The sequence below is a fragment of the Carcharhinus amblyrhynchos genome, chromosome 14 (genome assembly GCF_965287045.1).
Source record: "Carcharhinus amblyrhynchos chromosome 14, sCarAmb.v2.hapA, whole genome shotgun sequence".
Taxonomy (NCBI): Eukaryota; Metazoa; Chordata; class Chondrichthyes; order Carcharhiniformes; family Carcharhinidae; genus Carcharhinus; species Carcharhinus amblyrhynchos.
Genome location: NC_137337.1, coordinates 12,703,007 through 12,724,217, shown reverse-complemented (window position 1 = coordinate 12,724,217; position 21,211 = coordinate 12,703,007). Strand labels below are relative to the sequence as shown.

At 40.5% G+C, this 21,211-nt stretch overlaps 1 protein-coding gene across 1 annotated transcript in view; it reads left to right on the top strand.

The window, feature by feature from the left end:
* The window catches only part of arel1 (apoptosis resistant E3 ubiquitin protein ligase 1), a 71,654-nt gene that overhangs the window by 41,609 nt on the left and 8,834 nt on the right, over positions 1 to 21,211 (top strand). The window contains exons 11-19 of the mRNA XM_080202304.1: positions 4,187 to 4,264; positions 4,924 to 5,065; positions 7,443 to 7,564; positions 7,842 to 7,917; positions 11,333 to 11,442; positions 13,742 to 13,921; positions 14,924 to 15,049; positions 18,067 to 18,196; positions 19,871 to 19,929. Of these exons, the coding sequence (XP_080058430.1) occupies positions 4,187 to 4,264; positions 4,924 to 5,065; positions 7,443 to 7,564; positions 7,842 to 7,917; positions 11,333 to 11,442; positions 13,742 to 13,921; positions 14,924 to 15,049; positions 18,067 to 18,196; positions 19,871 to 19,929 (1,023 nt within the window). The remainder of the gene's footprint in view (positions 1 to 4,186; positions 4,265 to 4,923; positions 5,066 to 7,442; positions 7,565 to 7,841; positions 7,918 to 11,332; positions 11,443 to 13,741; positions 13,922 to 14,923; positions 15,050 to 18,066; positions 18,197 to 19,870; positions 19,930 to 21,211) is intronic.

Genomic DNA, 21,211 nt, shown 5'->3' with positions numbered 1-21,211 from the left:
TGGTCACATGATCGTTTATTGGAAGCTTATTGTATATAAAATTTCACACCCCTCCTCTTTAACTAGAATGACTGCATTATCCATCTCCCCAGTGAAGAAAATGTACTCATTGAGAACTCGGCCTGCTTCTTCTGAAACAACCCACAAGCTACCATGGACATTTCTCAACCCTACACCTTTACCAGAAATCTCCTTTCAGAGACCATCACCCCCATTATAAAATACAGATTTTCCTCAAAAGCACATAAATCATTTTACCGGGGACAATACCTTTGTACCTTGGCAGTTTAGTCAGGCACAGCACAATCTTGCATGCAGTCTAGTTTCCATCGAATAGTTTGATGCTGGAAACTTAATGTAAGAGTGAACATTCACGTTTAAAAGTGGCTGTTTTTTCTTGATTTCTACTTTTCAGTTCAAGATGCAAGGAAGTGGGAAAAAAAGGACTTGTATTTATGCTGTGCCTGTCACAATTTCATGTTCCCAACTGTTCACATAACCTAGATATTCTAGGGATTCACAGCATGTGAACTAATTTAATGTTATAAAATATCAAACTACAACTGAATCTGAAACTCTGGACCAAATAAGCAAGAATTGTGATATATTAGAGTGGTTTAAAATTGGTTGTGCTGGGTTTTATGCAGACTCGAATGGAACTGTGCACTCAATTCTGAGGTAAGCTCATTGGAATAGTTTCAGGTGCAGATCAAGACAGGGTGTAAGTTTTGAATGTGGAAAATAATGTGTTAATGCAGTTTAAATATGTGGAGACATTTGAAATGGAGACAAAAATCTGCGAACCTTTGAAGAGTTCCAAAAATCATTATTAACCTTTGCCAAGACTGAAGGGTTGTGAAATTCGGGCAATGAATTCCAGACGCCTACCACCCTCTGGGTAAAAAGGCTTTTTTTTCCTCATGTCTCCTCTAATCCTTCCACCAATCAGCTGAATCACATAATTGACCTCTCAGCTAGGAGAAACAGGTCTTTCCTGTCTCCTCTATCTAGCCCCCTCATAATTTTGTGTACCATAATTAGGTCACCCCTAAACCACCACCTTTTCTAAGGAAAACAACCATAGCCTGTTCAGTCTTTCCTCATAGTTGCAATTTTCAAACCCTGGCAACATTCTTCTAATTCTAATCTGCACTCTCTCCAAAGAAGCTATGTCCTTTTTGTAATGTGGTGACTAGGACTGTACACAAAATTCTAGCTGTGGCCTAAGCAGCATTTTATACAGTTCCAGCATTACATCCCTATTTTTGTATTCAATGCTTTGCCCAATAAAGGAAAGCAGTCTATATGCTTACTCTCTAGATTCCTCTGCCACTCTTACATCCTCCTGTTTGAGTGTTCTCTTGCTTTGTTTTTCCTCCCCAGATGTATTGCCGCTCACTCCTCTGGATTGAATTAATATGCCATGTTTCACCCACTTAAGCAAACCATTGATATAATTCTGGACAAGCAGTTATTCTCCACTATCAACTGCACAACCAATTTTTCAGTCATTTGCAAATTTACCAATCATGATTCCCACATTTAAACCTCAATTATGAATACATACAACAACTATCAAAGACCCCAACAGTGAGCCCTGTGGAATGCCACTGTGGAACGTCACTGGAAACCGCTTTCCCTTTATTAAAGCATCCAGTAACCATTACTCTTTTTTTCCTGTCACTGAACCCATTTTGAATCCAACTCAGCATATTCCCCTGTATCTTATGGGTGTTTACTTTTCTGACCAGTCTGCCATATGTCACATGTCTTACTGATATCCATGTAGACGCTACCATCATTATTCATCCCGGTCACTTCCTCAAACAAATTTTAAATTAGCGAAACACAATCTTTCCGTAACAAAACCATGCTGACTATCCCAGATCAATCTGTGCCTTTCTAAGTGACAGCTTATTCTGTCTATTGAAATTGATTCCAATATTTGTCCATCACCGAGTCAGATTGACCGGCCTATAATTCTTTGCACCCTTTTTAAATAATGGCACAACACTCGCTGACCTCCTGTATTTTCTCTTGCATTATGCTTATTGTATATAAAATTTCACACCCCTCCTCTAACTAGAATGACTGCATTATCCATCTCCTCAGTGAAGAAAATGTACTCATTGAGAACACTGCCTGCTTCTTCCGAAACAACAACCCACAAGCTACCATGGACATTTCTTGGCCCTACACTTAGTTATTCTCTTGTTCCTAATGTATTGATGATGAAGCATCTTTGGATTTTCGCTGATTTTATCTTTTTTCTTGCTTTCTCTCATTGCTTTCTTAATTTCCTCCTTTACTTCACTCTGTACTTTCTATACTCCTTTTAGGCTTTCTACAGTATTAAACTTTTTGTGACTGTCATGAGTTTTTTTTTCTGCTTTATCTTACCCAACATGCTTCTGGATAAGCAAGGAGCTCTAGATTTGGCAGCACTAATCTTTTCCCTTGAGGATATGTCTATACTGTGCCTTAGAATCTTGCTTTTGAATACCTCCCACTGATTTGACACTTTTCTCATAGCTGTATGCAGTTCACTTTCACCAGTTCACCCCTCAACTTCGTGAAATTTGTTTTCCCTCAATTTAGAACTTTTAATCCTGTTCTATCTTTGCTCAAAAGCCCAAGCTCAAGTTTCTGCAGCCAGTGACACTTCCTGCACATGTAGTTGTCTAGGACACCAGTAACATCCATGGCTTCCCACATATTACTGGAAGCCCAAGCTGCCAATGTGTCTGCAGAAAGGTCATGGTGCAATTCAGCACTTGACCTTTTGTTTAATTACTATTGTCTGTACCTTTTTTGCAATATCAATCCCATCAATAAAGATTACAGTATCCTTGCAATGTGGTGAATCCAGGTACTGGGTTACAACTAACTGTTACTGTCAGTGAAAGTTCCATCTGTATTCTGCCTGGTAGCTGCTCATTTCCTTAAAGTGTTTCAACTCTGTATCTAACCCTATGCTGACCAGGAATGTGTGAAGACAGCTCCACAACATCATTGTCAAATAGATGTATTAAAGCTTGATGTGTTATTGGGCATGGCCAATAAGGTCACACTGGCTGAAGGCTGTCTTTAATGCAGTGCCACTGAAAATAATAGCATTCAATAGCATGATTAAGCCCTTCCTGAGCTCTTCATGGAGTGGGATCAACCAGAATGAATGAATGTCTCCTTGAGATGAGTAACACGTTTTTGGAACTGCCTATGTTCAATATTATGAAAATATTTTCACATCCATGTTTAATGTGTAGCTTTACTAGAATTCATCAGGTTATGTTATTTTGGTATGAGGGACATCAAGCTATCTTCTTTATAATTTGCCCTTTGGCTTGTACAAATTAAATCATGTACATTTTATTCCCATCTCATAGGAATTGGGAGCAAGAGTAGGCCCTTCAACCCTGTGCCACCATTCAATAAGATTATGATTGTCCTGGTTGTGGTCTCAGCTCCACTTTCTTGTCTGTCCACCATGACCCTTGACTCCTTTGTTTACCAAAAATCTATCTAACTCAGTTTTGAAGAAATTCAATGACCCAGCCCCCACTGCCTGCTGGGGAGTAGAATTCCATAAGCTACTGATCCTTGAAATGATTTCTTCTCATTTCCATCTTGGAAGAGAGATCACTCATTCTTAAAGTGAATCCATTAGTGCTAGTCTCCTAAATTCAAGCCACCCTTATCTTCAGCATTTTCTCCACTGGAAAAGTTGAAGAGCATTCTGTTTATAAGTTATTGCCAATTTTGTTTTCCCTTCTTGTTACTTAAGTGCTAACCATCCTCTGACAATTCATAGTCAGGATTAAGAGGCTACTTAACTGCTGAGGCAACTGTAACTGAATCCGAACTTGTCTTTACCTTGTGCCTGTATGTCCTTGCCTTCATGAAGGGTGATGCATAAAAATCAGGAATTGCAATCCTCGCTGTTTTGAATTTTCTGTTCTCTCATTTCCTTTAACAAGGGTTAAGTAACTAAGGGTTACTGCATCCCATGATCTCACAACTTCTTCTCCACTGGGCCCAGCAATGCCAATGCAGGAAGTACTACTTGGGAATTTGTGGTATCTCTCATCTCTTAACTTCTCCTGGAACATGCTTAAATTAAGCAATTCACAGCAATGTACTTGGCAGCTTGGTAAGCGTAACAGTAAACAGAATATTTGTTTTCCAGCAATTCTCAGTGAAGGAGTTTTACTTGAAAATCATCCCTTGGAGACTTTTCACTTCCAGAGTATGTCCGGGAACAAAGGTGGGTCTGGAGTCCACATTGAGGTTTTTGTTTTGAGGGGGGGTGGTGGTGGTGAGGGGGGGGGGGGGGGTGTTGGGGGACATGGTGGGGTGGTGGTGGGGGGGGGTGTTGGGGGACATGGTGGGGTGGTGGTGGGTGTTGTTGGCAGGGGGCAGTGGGCTAGCAGCAGGTGTTGAAGTGGGTGGTGTGCTGATTCTCAATTGGTGTTTAACTATCTTATGTTGTGGTAAGGGTGACGTGGTATGCTGTACTTTTGTATTGACCAGATCTATCCAATGTTTAATTTGAGAATTAACTAATTTCACTAATGTAGCAGGAAGGTTCTGCAATTGACATCCATCACAGGTTTATGGGAAGAATTAACGGTGGAGTTATCAGACCTCATCACAGATCAATGAACTTTCACTGGCTGGCTACCAAATGTAGGCACCCAGTGAAGGGAGGCTCAAATGCAGTTGTGATGCTCCCCCATCCTCCACATAAACCATCTGCTTCTGTCCAGACGCAATGCAATAGATTGGCTGCTTGGATAGGTTGCTGGCAGATTAACAGGTCTTGAAGAAGAAACTCAGAAGTCAATAGTTTCAGTAGAATACAGAAGAAGTGAAGAGGGAAAATTGGGGGGAAAAAAAATAAAATTGTGCCCTTTACTTTCTCAGTTTTACTACCATGGTCCAGACCCAGTGCACAAGTTTCTGACTCTAGTGGTGGATGATGGGATACAACCTCCTGTGGAGCTCAGCTGCAAAGAAAGAAACATTATGGCAGCAACATTTATCCGTTTCTTACATAAGAACATTGGTAATGATTAAAACTTCCAATTCTTGTACTTTTCTGTTGTGTAGGTGTTTTGCATGAGAGAACATGTTGCTGTTAACTTGAGGAAAAATTAAACTGGACAGCTAAAGACGACACACTAACATCAGAACTGTGTCAAATAATGCTTGGATAAGAATTCCATTCCCTAATTTCCCATCCGGTAAATCACCCGTGTCTTCAGGTTAGGCAGCAGAGGGGTTTTGAGGAGCTGCCAAGTGGTGGCTAGTCACTTATTAGGGTGTGAAAGGGAAGAAAAACTGGCAGCTGAGTCAGTTCGAATCATTTGATCATGTCTTCATGTGGCTGGATCAAGTTACTACTGTCTATCCCATTGCCTCAGGACCACTGCATATAAATGGACATGAGAGACCTATTCGAGGAAAGCAAAATTTCTTTAAGAAAAAGAAAAGGTTCGTTGTATTGAGACCAGTCTACATCACCATGTTCAGCTGTCTTCTGCTACTTTAGTTCATTCTCACTCTCCTGTATAAATATACTTGGTACTAAATGTCTGTGCTTAATTGTTTCAGATATTTAAGATTTTTATACAGTTAGCAACAATGCTCATTTACACGCTTGTCACATTGTAAATCAGTTATATGAATTTGTCATCTACCATGTATTTTAAATTGCTCCAATCATAAGAATTGAACATATAATTGAGATTGGTACTTTAGGCAACATAAAGGGACTCTCTACATTGTCAGAATGATGTACTTTGGATGACATTAAACTGAGGGCTCAATTGGCTGATTTAAAGGATTTTGACAAACATTATGTGTCCTACTTGGGATGACAGTGGAGTATTCTTGGCATTGTTGTTCTGTGATCAACTTAGCCCACTGAGGACAAATCCAAACACATGGATTGTTACTATATTTCTTCCATATCCTGTACAGATTATGTTATGATTTATGATAGTTATTTTTCCCGAGTTCCCAAGTCTAGATCAGTCCTAGCAGATTGGAACTTAGCAAATCTAACCCCATTATTTGAGGAAGGAGGGAGAGAGAAAGCTACAATTAGCCTAAAATCAATCAATAGGAAAATGCTGAAATCTATACTTAAAACTTAAAAAATCACTTAGAAAATTATTATCTGATAAGACAAAGTCAACATGGATTTATGAAAGGGAAATCGTATTTGACAAATGTATTCGTGTTTGAGGATGTAACCAGTAGGATAGATCGAGGAGAACCAGTAGACGTTGTTTACTTGCATTTCCATAGAACATTTGATAAGGTACACACAAAAGGTTAACATGCAAAATAAGTGTTCATGGTATTGAGAGTGAAATATTAACATGGATTGAGATAAATGCACAGGAAGCATAGCGTAGGGATGAACAAGTATTTTCAAGTTGGCAGGTTGTAGCGAGTGAACTGTAACTAGCTGCAAAGATCTGTTCTGGCACCTTCGCTATTTATCTAATTAATCTATATTAATGACATGGACAAAGATACTGTGATTTTTGTATGCAATCTTTCTGCCTTTACAAAGCTAGATGGGAATGCAAGCAGTGAGAAACATGCTACAACATGATGTAGAAGCTTAATTGAGTGAACAACAAGATAGTGGAGCATACTGTGAGGTTACACACTTTGATAGTAAGAATAGAAAAGCAGAACTTTGAGGCCTGAAATTTTGATATGTTGATGTCCATAGAGACTTGACTGTACTAGTACGATGAAGACAAAAAGCCTGGAGGTGCAGCAAGAATTAGGAAACCAAATGGAATTTTGGCCTTTATTGCAAGGAAATTGGAGCACAGCAATAAGATGTCTTGCTAGAATTGTACAGGACTTTGTTAGATTACTTCCGGAGCACTGTGCAGTTTGGTTTTATGTATAAGGAAGGGTAACTTTTATGTTGGAGGTGGTAGAGCAAAGATTCATTGGATTGGTTGCTGGGATCAGATGGCTGTCCTGTTATGCAAGATTGAGTAATTAGGGCTGATGCTCTTAGGATGTTATAGGAATGACAGCTGATCTCATTAAAACATACAAGATTCTGAAGAGGCTTGACCGATGACATTCAGAGGGTGCCTTTCCTGATTGGACAATCTAGAACATGTGGACTCAGGACAAGGGGGCAATCATATAGTGTTGGAGAACTCCTTCACCTGATGGATTGTGAATCTTTGGAATCTTTCAACCAAAAGGTTGTGGACCTTCCATTGTTCAGTATATTTAAGGACAGATGTTTGGTGTCTCAGGGAATCATTGGATGTGGTAAAGTGGAGTTGAGGCAGAAGTTAAATGATTGTACTAAATGGCAGAGCATGCTTAAGGGGCTATTTCTCTTATTTCTTGTTGTCAATTTAGATTAAAAAGTACATTTTTCGTTCTTCTCTATCCAGGAGGTTCTGAAACTTTCCAAGACAAAATGAATTTCTTTCAGCGGGAGCTTCGTCAAATGCACGTGAAACGATCACATACAAAAATTGCCCTAAAAGTCAGTCGCCACAGTTTTCTTGAGTCGGTAAGTTTAATGTGCTGTCTGAATCTATATGCTTTGATAAGTAAAGTTATTAGTTGAACGTTCTCCTTTAATATCATCCATTCATTTTGTTTTGTTGTTTTTCACCTAATTTATGAGTGTTCCATCAGCATGTAAGTTCAGGCATTCATCTGACAAGAGAACATAGTAATTTGAAGAATCCAATCTAATGTATAGCTTAGAAATGATTTGAATTTGACAGCAATTCTAATTATAACTTGGTTTGTCTTTAATTCCTGGTTTAAATTTCTGCAACTAGTCGCTGAAAGCTACACGAAACTTCTCAGTCTCTGATTGGACCAAGAATTTTGAAGTGATCTTTCAGGATGAAGAAGGTCAGTGCTAAAGAGTAATCAACATTTGAAAAAATGATATATGCTTTAATGGAACAAACCCTACTTGCTGTAAAATCTAATTGGTCGTGGATGACAAATTTAGGCTATGGTGATAAATTGGTGTGACTGGGACTCTACTAGATTTCCTTTTGAATGGATGTGGGATTTTGTATAACCTTGTTGCCTTGAGAATTTTACTTTTGTTATTCCCACCCTTGGGGTTTAACCCACAACCTGCACCTATATTCATATCTATCACAAAAAGCATAAATTAAAGCATTGTAATAAAAAGCAGTAAGAGAAGTATTAAGGCAATAATATGTCAGTTCTGCTCTAATTGGTGCAAATGTGTGCTAGTTACTGTTGTTTTCCCTTTTCTACGACTTGTGTGCCATTTCCAGTTGAGAGAACCTTGAGGCAACCTGCTTCTGGATTTGCACATTTGCCACTATATAAATATTTCTATGAATTGAATAAGAGTAGCCCAGCTAACTCATTATTATTCCTGCACAAAAGGAATATACTGCAGATACTGGAAATACTCAACTAGAAACAGAAAATGTTGGAAATACTCAACTGGTCTGGTACCATTCATGGAGAGAGAAACCGAGTAAATGGATAGAACTTAATGCTTAGCATGTGAGCTTGGCAGATGGAATCTGAAGCAGCTGTGAATCCTGCTCCTGCTTGAGTCTAATAAAAAGTTGCAATATGTGGTGACCAGTATAAATCGTGGCCACGATGGGTGAGCGGGACCAACAGGACCAGGTAAATGCCAGGCACCATGTCCAGTGGTGGCTGCCGCAAACATTAAAAGTGGTGTCCACATAAATCTATGGCCACGTCAGGTAGTCACAGCAGGTGGGAGGGGTGCTATGGTGGCCAGCAGGCCCTTCATTTCCCTGATGATTGCATTAGAGCCCTAAGAATATCCAGATGCCAAGGAATGGAAGGAGGAGACCCCATCTAACCAAGAAGGCCTGGACCAAAGTACCAGCAGAGGTCAGCAAGAATGACCTGGTCCGGTGAACCTGGATTTAGTGATGGAAAAATTTTCAATGATCTTTGCTTGGCAGGGATGGATTCTGAGTGGGCATTGTGCAGAATGGGGCATTGAGAAAGGGTATGCATCATTTGTTGCAGACGTGAGTAGGTTTTAGGATGTAGCAGAGCTCGACATGTCACTGCACCTCAAAGCTAGAGATATGAATCATCAACCTTTATTCAATCAAAGTATCAGGTGTCTCAATGGGTGGTAATATCCTCAATCCTTGCAGGGGTGTTCTGAGTTGGGGGCAGCATCGTATGGTGTTACAGCTGAAGACTTCAGCACTCAACGGAGCTCTGCACGCACTTGCATGAGAGATGTAGCCACAACAATGGTGAGCGATTTGCCAGTAGCATTGAGGTACCAAACTTGGTGATCTTCACTGGCCATTCACTAGGAGCCTTGGATTTCAAGGGTGAGTGAAGAGGGAGATCATCAGGTCATGGTGACTGACAATTGCCCGACCAGTGCTATTGAGCGAAGTCTCCCAGACGGTGCCTGCTCAGGCCCTGCCGACCAGAGGACAGCTGTCAAGCAGCAGGGCAACAAAATCATTAACGTGCATCAAATGCCACTATCAGTGGACAGGGGAAATGAGACGTAGCACCTGTAAATGAAAGCTCAAGGCACACTAGTCACAAACAGGGGCCTGCACTGGGTGCTTTTGCTCTGTTGTCATTTCAAAGAACTCTGTTAATAATTGAGATGGATTTGTTTCATGTGAATTTTCTCTCACTTCTTCACTCGAGCCAAAAATGTCCTGTGCGCTACGTTGGTGTCCCCCTCTTCATTGCCTATTGAGAAAGGTCCACAGTATCAAATCTTTTATTTGGAAGGGATTGAGCTCATGTAGTAACTGAGTGTAATTCGTTTGGGATTGAGATGAGGCCTAATAAGTATGTGGGAAAGCATAGCATGCTAGCCTAGTTGAAGAAATGGTGAAGCAGGTTGTCTCTTGTACCCTGTCCCTTTTGAAAGTTCCTAGTTACCCCCTCGTCCTTCTCGCCCTCTGGCTGCCCAGCATCAACATCTGAGTCTTTGTCAGTGTCCACATCAGAAGCAGGTATCCCAGTATCAATGTCCTCCTCTGAGGTTCCTTCAGGAGAGAATGAGGTGGTGAAGTGCAGCAGACAACAAGTATGAGTGGCAGTGCCTTGGTTGAATACTGCACGGCACCCCCCAGATCAGTCGAGGCACCTGAGCCTTGTCTTTAGCAGCTCAATGGTCCTCTCCTTTACCACTCTTGTGGATACACGGCAGTGGTTGCATCTCTCCTTGGGTGCCTGGCAGGTATCGTAAGTAACCTGTGTTGCTAATCAACCACCCGTCCAGGTGATCTGGAGCAGCAAAGAGCCTGGGTACTTGTGAATAGCAAAGAATGTGCATGGTGCAAGTTGCCCTTGCATGGTGCAAGTTACACACAAGCACAGAATCTGGGTCTCGTTCTATTCATAATGAGAAAACCTTCCTGTCCACAAAGACATCTGGTGGCCAGCTGGTACCTTGATGGCTCATGGGTACATTCATATGGCACCCTGGATGTAGGGAAATCGTGCAGTGGGAGCATATCCTGCCTGCTCACCCTGGCTGATGTGGTCCGTCATGAAATGAATCTGTTCACGTGCCTGAACAAGGCATCAGTGACCAGCCTGATTACAGCTATATGCAGCAGACTGAGACACGCCACATAGATCACCCAGAGCTCCCTGGAACACTCCAAAGGCATAAAAATTTAGTGCCACAGTGACCTTCAGAGCTACAGGCATTGAGTGTCCACCCCACAATCGGAGGGTACCTCCAGCCTGATGATCTGGCAGGTGCACATCATGTCTTCCTTTGAAAGTCAGAGCCTCCTGTGTCACTGGACCTTAGTCATGTCAAGTTAGTTTCATCATTGCCTATACACCCTGGCAGCAGGGTAGTGGTGTCTTCCAAGGATTTTTTTTCCTTGGCAACTGTGTTCGCTTCTGACTTATTCCAAGATAAATTCCACCCAATTCTGTTTCCCATCCTCTTTGCATTCCTCCAGCCATTGCTCCTCCTTCTTGAGATACATTTGTGGCTATGTTGCCACTTTTATTAGCCGTCCAAAGCATTTTTCTCCAAGATCACACGTCCTTTGTAATTAAAGGAAGCCATTCAGGTCATCTTAATTCGCCCATTTAGATGGTTCTAAAGTTACCCCATAGTAATTAATTTTTAATATAATTTCAATGTTACTATTCTGTGTGCAGTCATCACCATTTCCAAATATCAATACCATATTTACCTTGGAGAATTGTTGATAGAATCAACAATTATGTTGTAACCTTACTTTCCTGAAGTAATGCTGGAAGAATCTAAGGATGCATTTGTGTATTGTTTCAGCATTGGATTGGGGTGGTCCACGCAGGGAATGGTTTGAACTGACGTGTAAAGCACTCTTTGACAAAAGCAATGGTCTGTTCATGCACTTCAGTGACAATAACCAGGGGCTGGTGAGTATATATTTTGCACAAAGTTCGATAAGTAAAAGTTAATTTCAGTTTGTAATAAATTGTTTATTAAAGCCATAGAAAGTAGTATTTCTGACTCAGAAATAAATTATATTTTAAATGTGATAGGTAGACTGGTTGATGCATTGAGTTCAAATCCTGTTCTTTCACCACTGATCCCTGTGTTGTTGGGGAAAGCCCCTCTTTGCTGGTTTTAGGAGCACGACTTGAAATGAGCTTAGTGACATCCTTATTCAAAGGGTAGCATATGTTGGTCAAATTGGAGTCCATTAAAATAAAAGGAACATGCACTCTAAATTTTAATGACTCTGCTGACTTCAGGCAGAATTTGGTTTTGCGACTCTCCTTTGATTCTGATGCTTCCAATTTAAAGATGCAGACTGAACTAAAACAAAGTGCTGGAAAAGCTCAGCAGGTCTGGCAACATCTATGGAGAGGGAAACAGAGTTAATGTTTCCAGGCTGCATGACTCTCTCTTACCCGGGTGGTCACAGTCAGAAAACAGAGAATGAAGCCTACAATGTGGGCTGGACAGAGAGAGAGGAAGGAGGAACCCACTCAGTTTCCTCTTATCAGTATCTCAGATGCTTATGCCTTATTCTGAAAGCAGAAGCTTAAAACGTGCAAGGTGGGCCTGTCACATGACCATCACCCAGTGATTCAAACATGGTTGTCCCCAGTACATTCCCCTTTGCAACTTTAATCGATTCATATCTGGGAACTGCCTTCTCACAGCAAGGACCTATTGTGATTATGATGTGGAGTTGCCGCTGTTGGACTGGGTTAGGCACGGAAAGTAGTCTCACAACCCACGTTAAAGTTTAGCAAGTTTATTTGGTAGCATGAGCTTTCGGAGCATTGCCCCTTCATCAGGTGAGTGAAGAGTTTGGTTCACAAACAGCATATGTAGACACAAACTCAGTTACAAGATAATGGTTGGAATGCTAGTCTTAAGGGGTAAAAGACTTGATTACCTGTTAAGACTCACATTCCAACCATTGTCTTGTAATTGAGTTTGTGTATGCTCTGCTCGTGAACCGAACTTATCACATACCTGATGAAGGGGTAATGCTCCGAAAGCTTGTGCTACCAAATAAACCTGTTGGACTTTAACCTGAAGTTAGTTGTGAGACTACTTACTGTGCCTAATTGTGATTGCCTATGAAGTATTTCCATTATAACTCAATGAGTTTGTGTCTGGGGATCCTCTCCATGGCTAGGGTCCTATTGCCCAAGCGATTAGGCTTAATGATTTGTTACCAACAGTTGAATATCTCAGGTGATTTGCCTTGCTAATGGGGACAGCACCTGCGCAAAGATATTTTGGCCTTGGAGGGAGTGCAGAGGAGGTTTACTAGGCTGATACCGGAGTTGAGGGGGTTGAGCTATGAGGAGAGGCTGAATAAACTGGGCTTGTACTCGTTAGAGTTTAGAAGAATGAGAGGAGATCTCATTGAGACGTATAAGATGATGAATGGGATGGATAGGATAGAGGTGGAAAGACTCTTCCCGCTCAAAAAAGACAATAGGACTAGGGGGCACAGCCTCAAGATAAAAGGGGGGCGGTTTAGAACGGAGTTGAGGAGGAACTTCTTCACTCAAAGGGTGGTGAATCTCTGGAATTCTCTGCCCATTGAAGTGGTGGAGGCTGCCTCGCTAAATATTTTTAAGACGCGGGATGATGGGTTTTTGATAGGGGAGGGGATTAAGGGTTATGGGGAGAGGGCGGGAAAGTGGAACTGAGCAGCGACAGATCAGCCATGATCTTATTGAATGGCGGGGCAGGCTCGAAGGGCTGGATGGCCTACTCCTGCTCCTATTTCTTATGTTCTTATGTAGTTTGCTGATACTCCCCAAGTCATTGCCCTTGATGGATCTTTGTAGACATGCTATCTCCATCCCAATAGATTGGAATGTGGAAGGCAAATTGGGGTACCCATCTTTAACTTGAGCTCAAGTCACCTTTAGTCTCTACATTTAAAAAAATCTCTAGGGTCAATTCGGGTTTCTAGCTGATGGACTGAAAATCATTGTGACATTAAGCATTTTTTTTCATGCTACCACAGTGTCTATCCCACAAGAATATTTGATTGGTTATGAAGCACTTTCAGAAAGCCTGAGATTGTGAAAGGCACTATATAAACACTAGTAGTTGTTTTCTCTCGCTGCAGGTAGGAAATACCGATTTAGGGATTGTCTACTATATTGTTGAGACCATATTAGGTTTTGTACAAATGTATTTTCTTAATGACAAAAGGAATTATTTTCTTTGGCTGTTCAGGTGCACCCAAACCCAGAACGATTACCTCACCTCCGACTAAAGTTGTATGAGTTTGCAGGAAAAGTAGTTGGGAAGTGCCTGTATGAATCTGCTCTGGGTGGAGCTTACAAACAGTTAGTTTGTGCACGCTTTACTCGTTCATTCTTGGCACAAATTATTGGACTCCGGATGCACTACAAGGTAATGTGGGTTTATTGATTACTGTGCTCATAGTAGCCTTGGAATACACGTGACCTTTCATCAGTACTGGAAGATGTTCAATATTAGTGGTCTTTTAATGACAAAAGGTCCTTGAAATATTAGTTTTGTTTATCCCTCCATAGATGCTGCATGGCCAGCTCAGCATTTTCTGCTTTTATTTCAGATTTATAACATCCACAGTATTTCACTTTCATTTGAAGATGCGTATATTTGTGTACAGTCCCACATGATTTCCAGTTGACCTGACAAAAATTTTGAATTGGCCAGCAATATGACCTCAGTCCCCACGCTACCCCCCCCCCCCCCCCCAACCCCGCACACGCACACACAAAACATCCCTCCTAGTTCAACAAAATTCAAATCTGATGGTGTTTACAGGGTTAAGCTTTTAATTCTGGCTCTGAATGGATTCTCATTCTCTTTCTCTGTCTCCTCTTCCTCCAGCCTGAAATAGTTTTCCAATACCACTGAAGGAAATGGTTGCCTCCGGATGGAGCTATGGATTATTTAGAAAGTGAAACTTCAGATGAAATCATTCAGATTAAGAGCAGAATTTGTTGATGAAATGTTTTTTGTCAATTATACTTAACTATACCCTTGCATGTTTCTACATAAATTACTAGAATCTATGGAAAGTTGAAAATATGTTGGTCTGTTGGAAACCAGTTTGGTGGTGGGTTTGGTTGCAAATTTCTTGCTACAAGTCTTCATTTATTACTTTGCATTCTGCATTTGATTTAAGTTGCTCATTAGCTTCTGATTAGATGTTGGCACAGATTATAAATGTAGGCCAATGCTCAATGTTGACATGAAAGGAAATCATAAATATGCTTTTTCCTTGAAATAGTGTCAGTGACCCAAATGAGTAGAGAAAAATCGCTTTCCACTGTTCATGTCTATATTGCTTTGACAAGTATCAGAGTGTTGACCTTTGCAATTATAGTTTACACACCCCCTCTGCCTTCTCACCTCTGCTTGCAGTATTTTGCGACGGATGATCCAGAATTCTACAAGAGTAAAGTATGTTACATCTTGAAGAATGATGTGAGTGAAATGGATCTTGTTTTTGCTGAGGAAAAATATAACAAGTCGGGACACTTGGAGAAGGTAGTGTTGTTCATTAAATTCACTTGATAGGTCTGTTATGCAATCTAACATTGTGCCCCCTTTCTGTCTAATGAAAACCATCTAGCGTTAATTACTCTATTGTAATCTTGAAGATCTCTTTCACATCATGCCTTGTGTACCTCTACTTCAGTAAAAATAAGCCACAATTTCTTAATTTCCTTTTTATAACAACCTATCACTTCTGATAATATCCTAATGACCCTTGTTAGGAATATCCAGACTTTATATCCTTTTTATAACCAAAAGTCACAGATTAAGGTGATTGGCAAAAGAGCCAGAGGTGACATGAGGAAGCATTTATTTACACATTGCGCTATTGTGATCTTGTATACACTGATGAAAAGGTGTTGGAGGCAGATTCAATAATAGCTTTCGAGAGGGAAATGGTAAATAATTTCAGTGCTCTTGGGGGAGAAAATGGGAGAGTGGAATTTGTTGGATAGCTCAGTCATAGACTCAGCGCAAGTATGATGGGCTGACAGCCACTCTGTGCTGTATCATTTTGTGATCCTTAAAAGGGGATCCAAAAACTTCATGTTATTTTCCAACTGCAGCCTAGTTAAGACTAGTTAGAACTTCACTATTATCCCGTTGTTTTATATTTTAGACACAAAACCAAGGGCTTCTTATGCTTGTGCTGCCAACTTTTGATAGCATACATATTTGCATGCCACTCTTAAGGTATAAATATTACTCGCTGTTTTAAAGTGTATAACTTTACATTTCTGCATCTGCCTTCCTGCTGTCTTTCACATCTTCTGTGTGCATCCCTCTCCCAAAAATTTGGTGTCATTAGCAAATTTTGATATTGTTTCTTCCATTCTTAAGATATAGATAGATGATCTGGACTTAAGTAAAAGTAGTGCCTAATATAGATGTTTGTGAAGCATCATGCATCCTTTTCCAGATTGAGAAACTTTCCTTTATCTTTGTTATTAATCTGTCTTCAAAAACTTTTCAAATTCCAATCACACTCATTCTTACCCTTAATTTCCCTTTTTGTACTTTCCTATATTGACTCATCTTATTTCACCTGATTTTTATATTGCTATATAATCTAATCAATCCCAATCTTCAATACACTCCTTTTTTATTTCATTAACTGGAATGTGCTTGATTTTAACACTTTCCATATTTAGTTCAATAGTAAGGCTTCTGTACCATTCGTTAACGTTTTCTTCCACTTATTCTGAGCAAAACGTCCTTTTTGGTCTTTTCAGTTAATTCATAGAGTCAGAGTTTTACAACATGGAAAAGAGTCCTTTGGCCCATTGTGGCCATCAAGCATTTATCTATTCTAATTTCATTTTCCAGCACTTGACCCAAAGCTTTATATGCTATGGCATTTCAAGTGTTGTGAGAGTTCCCGCCTCTACCACCCTTTCAGGCAGAGTCCCAGATTCCCACCACCCTCTGAGTTAAAGGGTTTTCTTTCAAGTCTCCTGTAAATTTCCTGCCACTTAATTTAAATCTATGCCCCCTGATTATCGATCCCTTTGCTAAAGATCCTTTCCTTCCCACCCACCTTAAGTATGCCCCTCCTGATTTTATACAGTTCAATCACATCTCCCCTTAGCCTTCTCTTCTCCAAGGATAACAATTCCAGCCTATCCAGTCTCTCTTGATAGCTGAAATGTTCCAGCCCAGGCAACATCCTGGTGAATCTCTTCTGCACCTTCCTTGTGCAATCATTTCCTTCCTATAGTGTGGTGACCAGAACTGCACCACAGTATTCCAGCTGTGGCCTAACCACTGTTTTATACAACTCCATCGTAACCTCCCTGCTCTGATATTCAGTGCCTCAGTTAGTAAAGGCAAGTATCCCATATGCCTTCTTAAATCACTTCATCTCCCTATCCTGCTGTCCTCAGAGATCTATGGACATGACAGCAAGCTCCCTCTGTATATTCCCCTGCTTTGTTAGTCTCCCAAAATGCATAACCTCACTTTCCAAGGTTAAATTCCATTTGCCACTATTCTGTCCATCTAATGAGCCCAACCATATATTCCTTAATCTAAGGCTTTGCTCCTCATTATTTATCACATCGTAAATTTTTGTGTCACCTGCAAACTTACTTACTTGTACCTCCTACATTCCCATCCAAATCATTAATGTACACTACAAACAACAAGGAACTTGGCACCAATCCCTGCAGAACACCACTGGACACAGGCTTCCAGTCACAAAGAACAAGCTTTGACCGTCACCCTCCACCTCCTGCCACTAGGCCAATTTTAGATCTGGCTTACCAAATTGTTCTGGATCCATGCACTCTTACCTTCATCAGCTTCCCACATGGGACCTTGTCAAAAGCTTTATTGAAGTCTATCAACTGCACTCCTTCAGCTACACACCTAATCATTTGAAAAATTCAATTAAATTTTTAAGACATAATCTCTCTTTGACAAACTCATACTGACTATCTTTGATTAATCTTTGCCTCCCAAGTGGAAATTAATTTTGTCCCTTGTTAGAACTTTTTCCAGTGGTTTCCTTACCACTGAAGTGAGACTCTCTGGCCTGTAATTTCCTTTTTTTTCCCCTACTTCCCTTCGTGATCATTATCCTCATCATTTCTTTTTCCTTCTTCATTTCATATACTGAACCTAAATATATTTATGTTATCCTACCTTTGGATCTACTTGCTCTGCTTGATTACCCACAGCCTTTTCTATTATGAGGACCACATGTTACTATTCTGTCCATTCCTGTCTTCAGTGGTCGAGAAAGATATTAATCTTACTGCATTTAAGACACTGTAAGTCAATCCCCTAGCTCATGAAGCAGATTGTGAAGTCTGTTACATTTGAGAGCTCTAATCTGAATCTCAACTTCTTCTGATTTAATTTTCATTCTTTGACTCAGTGCTTTGCACCTATACCATACCCTTGCACCATTCTGGAATCACTGAGTTTACTGGTCGTCTCAATGAGAGAGCTTACCCATATCCTTTCTTGGATCACCACTTTGAGATTGTTCATTTTCTACCTTTCAGGTTATTGAGCTGATAGCAGGAGGTGCACAAATACCAGTAACCAACGACAACAAGATATTCTACTTGAACATGCTGGCACAGTACAGATTGGCCACTCAGGTGCGGCAGGAAGTGGAGTGTTTCCTTAAAGGTATGATATCGTACCTCATCAGCAGTGACGGGAAATTAATAGAAATTAAGTGGAATTTTGTGCAATTGGTCTAAGTAACCAAAAAATAAATCATAATGTTTGACCTAAGGACCAAACATTGCCCTTTGTTCATATCCCAAAGTTTCCCATCTTTTTTATGCGAGCGCAATTAATTTCATGTTCCTTTTCTAATTTCCTCTTCTGAGCCTTCCAATAGATCTATAGTTTAATCTCTGCAAATATCTGTTGAAAGATGTTAGGGAGCTAGCTTATATAAACCACCGTCGAGTCCTTTATTCTAAGAACAGCATTCTGCTTGTTGCTGCTGACCGCTGCATGGACAGTTCTTATATTCTAGCACTGTCTTTTCCACATGTTTATCAACTTCTGTGTAAAGTCGTTAAGTATAAACAGAATTCATTTTCCTCCTTTTGTGTTCTTATCCATGCATTTGGGTACTATGACACTTCAATCTCTTTTATTTTTAGTTGCAGCAATATAAATGGAGAGATTTCTTCTGATGCTAAAATAAACCCAGAGTGAAGACACTCATTGTAGCAGGGTTCCATAAATGTTTGTGCCCTGTGTGTTGGGGCTGGTTGACCTAAGATGTTTCTTTTAAAGTGGAAAGCACTGTCTCTTCCATCTTAAACACAGTAAAGAGTCTGACAACACCAGGTTTTAGTCCAACCGATTTATTTGATAATACTCACAAGTTTTCGAGGTTTCCCTCTTCGTCAGGTGAATGGAGAGTTCTGGCCTCAGACAGAGCATATAAAGCACAGACAGTTTAGAGATTCGGTTGGACTAAAACCTGGTGTTGTCAGACTCTTTACTGTGTTTACGCCAGTCCAACGCCGGCATACCCACATGTCTTCCATCTTAGCCATGTGTTCTCCCATGTGTAGTTTCAATTGTGAAAGCCTCATGAATGCTAAATACTCCTCTGGCACTCACGTGTGCAGAAGAGGTGAAGAGAATCACAGAATCCCTACAGTGCAGAAGGATGTCAATTCGGCCCATCAAACCTGCACTGACAACAATCCCACCCAGGCTCTGTCCTCATAGCCCCACATACTTACCCCGCTAATCCCCCTGACACTAAGGGGCAATTTAGCATGGCCGATCCACATCTCTGGAGTGTGGGAGGAAATCAGAGCACCCAGAGGATACCCACTCAGACACAGGGAGAATGTGCAAACTCCACACAGACAATCACCCAAGGACAGAATTGAACCTGGGTTGCTATGTGCCACCCAAAGAAGAAGAATTCTAAAGAGAAAAGTTGCCTTAGGTTCTGGAGAGATGCGAGTTTAAATCGTTGCCCTCATTTCTTGAAATTTCCACGTTTGAGAAGGAAGGCAACAAGCAAAGGCAAAAGAATCTTTCAGTTATATTGTGTAATCTGTGTTTCTTAGCTATAAGGGCATTGACAGTGACTAGGGAATAAGGTGCACCTCTGTCTGCCAGCTGTAAGCATTAGGCCTAACAACAAAAAACAGTGAAATAAAGAAACAAGCAGGAAGAACGAAGCTGGAATTATTATACCTTTTACCTTCAGGACATTTCAGAGTGTCTCCAGCTAATTAATTACTTTCAAAGTGATATCACTGTTCAAAAAGAGTATGAATTAAGGAAACTTTGCTGTTAATGATTTTTTTCTGTTTTATATAGGTTTGAATGAGTTAATTCCAGAAAATCTCTTGGCTATATTTGATGAAAATGAATTGGAGGTATGTAATGGCACATGAAGTGGCTCATTCAGTATCATTGTGATCAATGTGCCTCCTAAATCTTTTCACGTGCATGGCCTGTTTATTTGAATACACTGCACCTTTAAATTTTTTATACCACTATGTGTGTGGTGGTGTCTTAAGGGAGACAACATGTGAGCAGCCTGCGTCACCGTGGTTACTACGTGGCTAAACATTAAGAGTTTGTAGGGAGCATTGGCTGTGATTTTGCTTTCCGTTCAATGCTTTGGCAAATTTGTCTTAAAATTAAGATATGCATTTCACAGGAAGCTGAGCTGATTTTCTTCTTTTGTTTCCCTCCATATCAGAAAACACAATCAGCAGAATAATGGCTTTGAACCCAGAGCCTTCACTTTGGACCTGGCCCTTTTGGACAACCAATGAAATGCTATGCTTTAATTCTTCTGATTTTGATTCTTGGTTTTGCTACAGCAATTATGAAGCTAACTTTGCACTAATCCCTTCATATCACTAGATGGCAGTGATGCAGCTGGAATGCAAACTGGTGTTAGCAACATCACTTTAAGCTCATGAAAATAAACTACTGTAGATCCTGGAAATATGAAATAAAAACAAAGAGCTAAAAATGCTCAAGTCTGATAGCATCTGTGGAGAGAGAAACGATGTTAATGTTTCAAGTCCATTATCCCTCTTCTCGAGAGCGTGCTGAAGTGCTTTTTCAGCACTTTGTTTTTAATGTCTGTTTGCAGGTTGAGGGAATCCTGCATTGGAACTGTACAATACTATGATATTCAGCACAGGTGATTTTAATTTGGGTCCTTCGTGGTTAAGTAAGATTACCATTCTGTGACACAGGTGGGCTCTTTTGGCAAGTCTGCAGGTTTAAGAAATATATGCACACAACTTTGCTAGACTGCTGACCCACTCTCTCTCCTGGAAGTATCTGGCATGAATTTACCCTGTGATGTGCGTCAGTATGGGTGAAGGCCCATACCCAATGGCTAGACATGACACTACTATGAATACTGTGGCATTGTTAAAGGTCTTTGACTTGTACAAAGAAACTGAGCATATTATTTTGTTTCTCCTTCTGTCTCCTCCCCTAGTGCTATTTTTTAATATGTTATGTATAAATACATATTTTTTCTTCTTGCTTGCTGTTCTTTCACTTTCCCAACCTGTTTCTGCCTGTTCTTCAAAAATCCCAGGAGTGTTAATAGCTCTGTCATCACTATTTCTCAGATTATGCCTTTTATTCACATCGCCCTGTTTTTGCAACTTGCGGTTTCTCTGTTCTCAT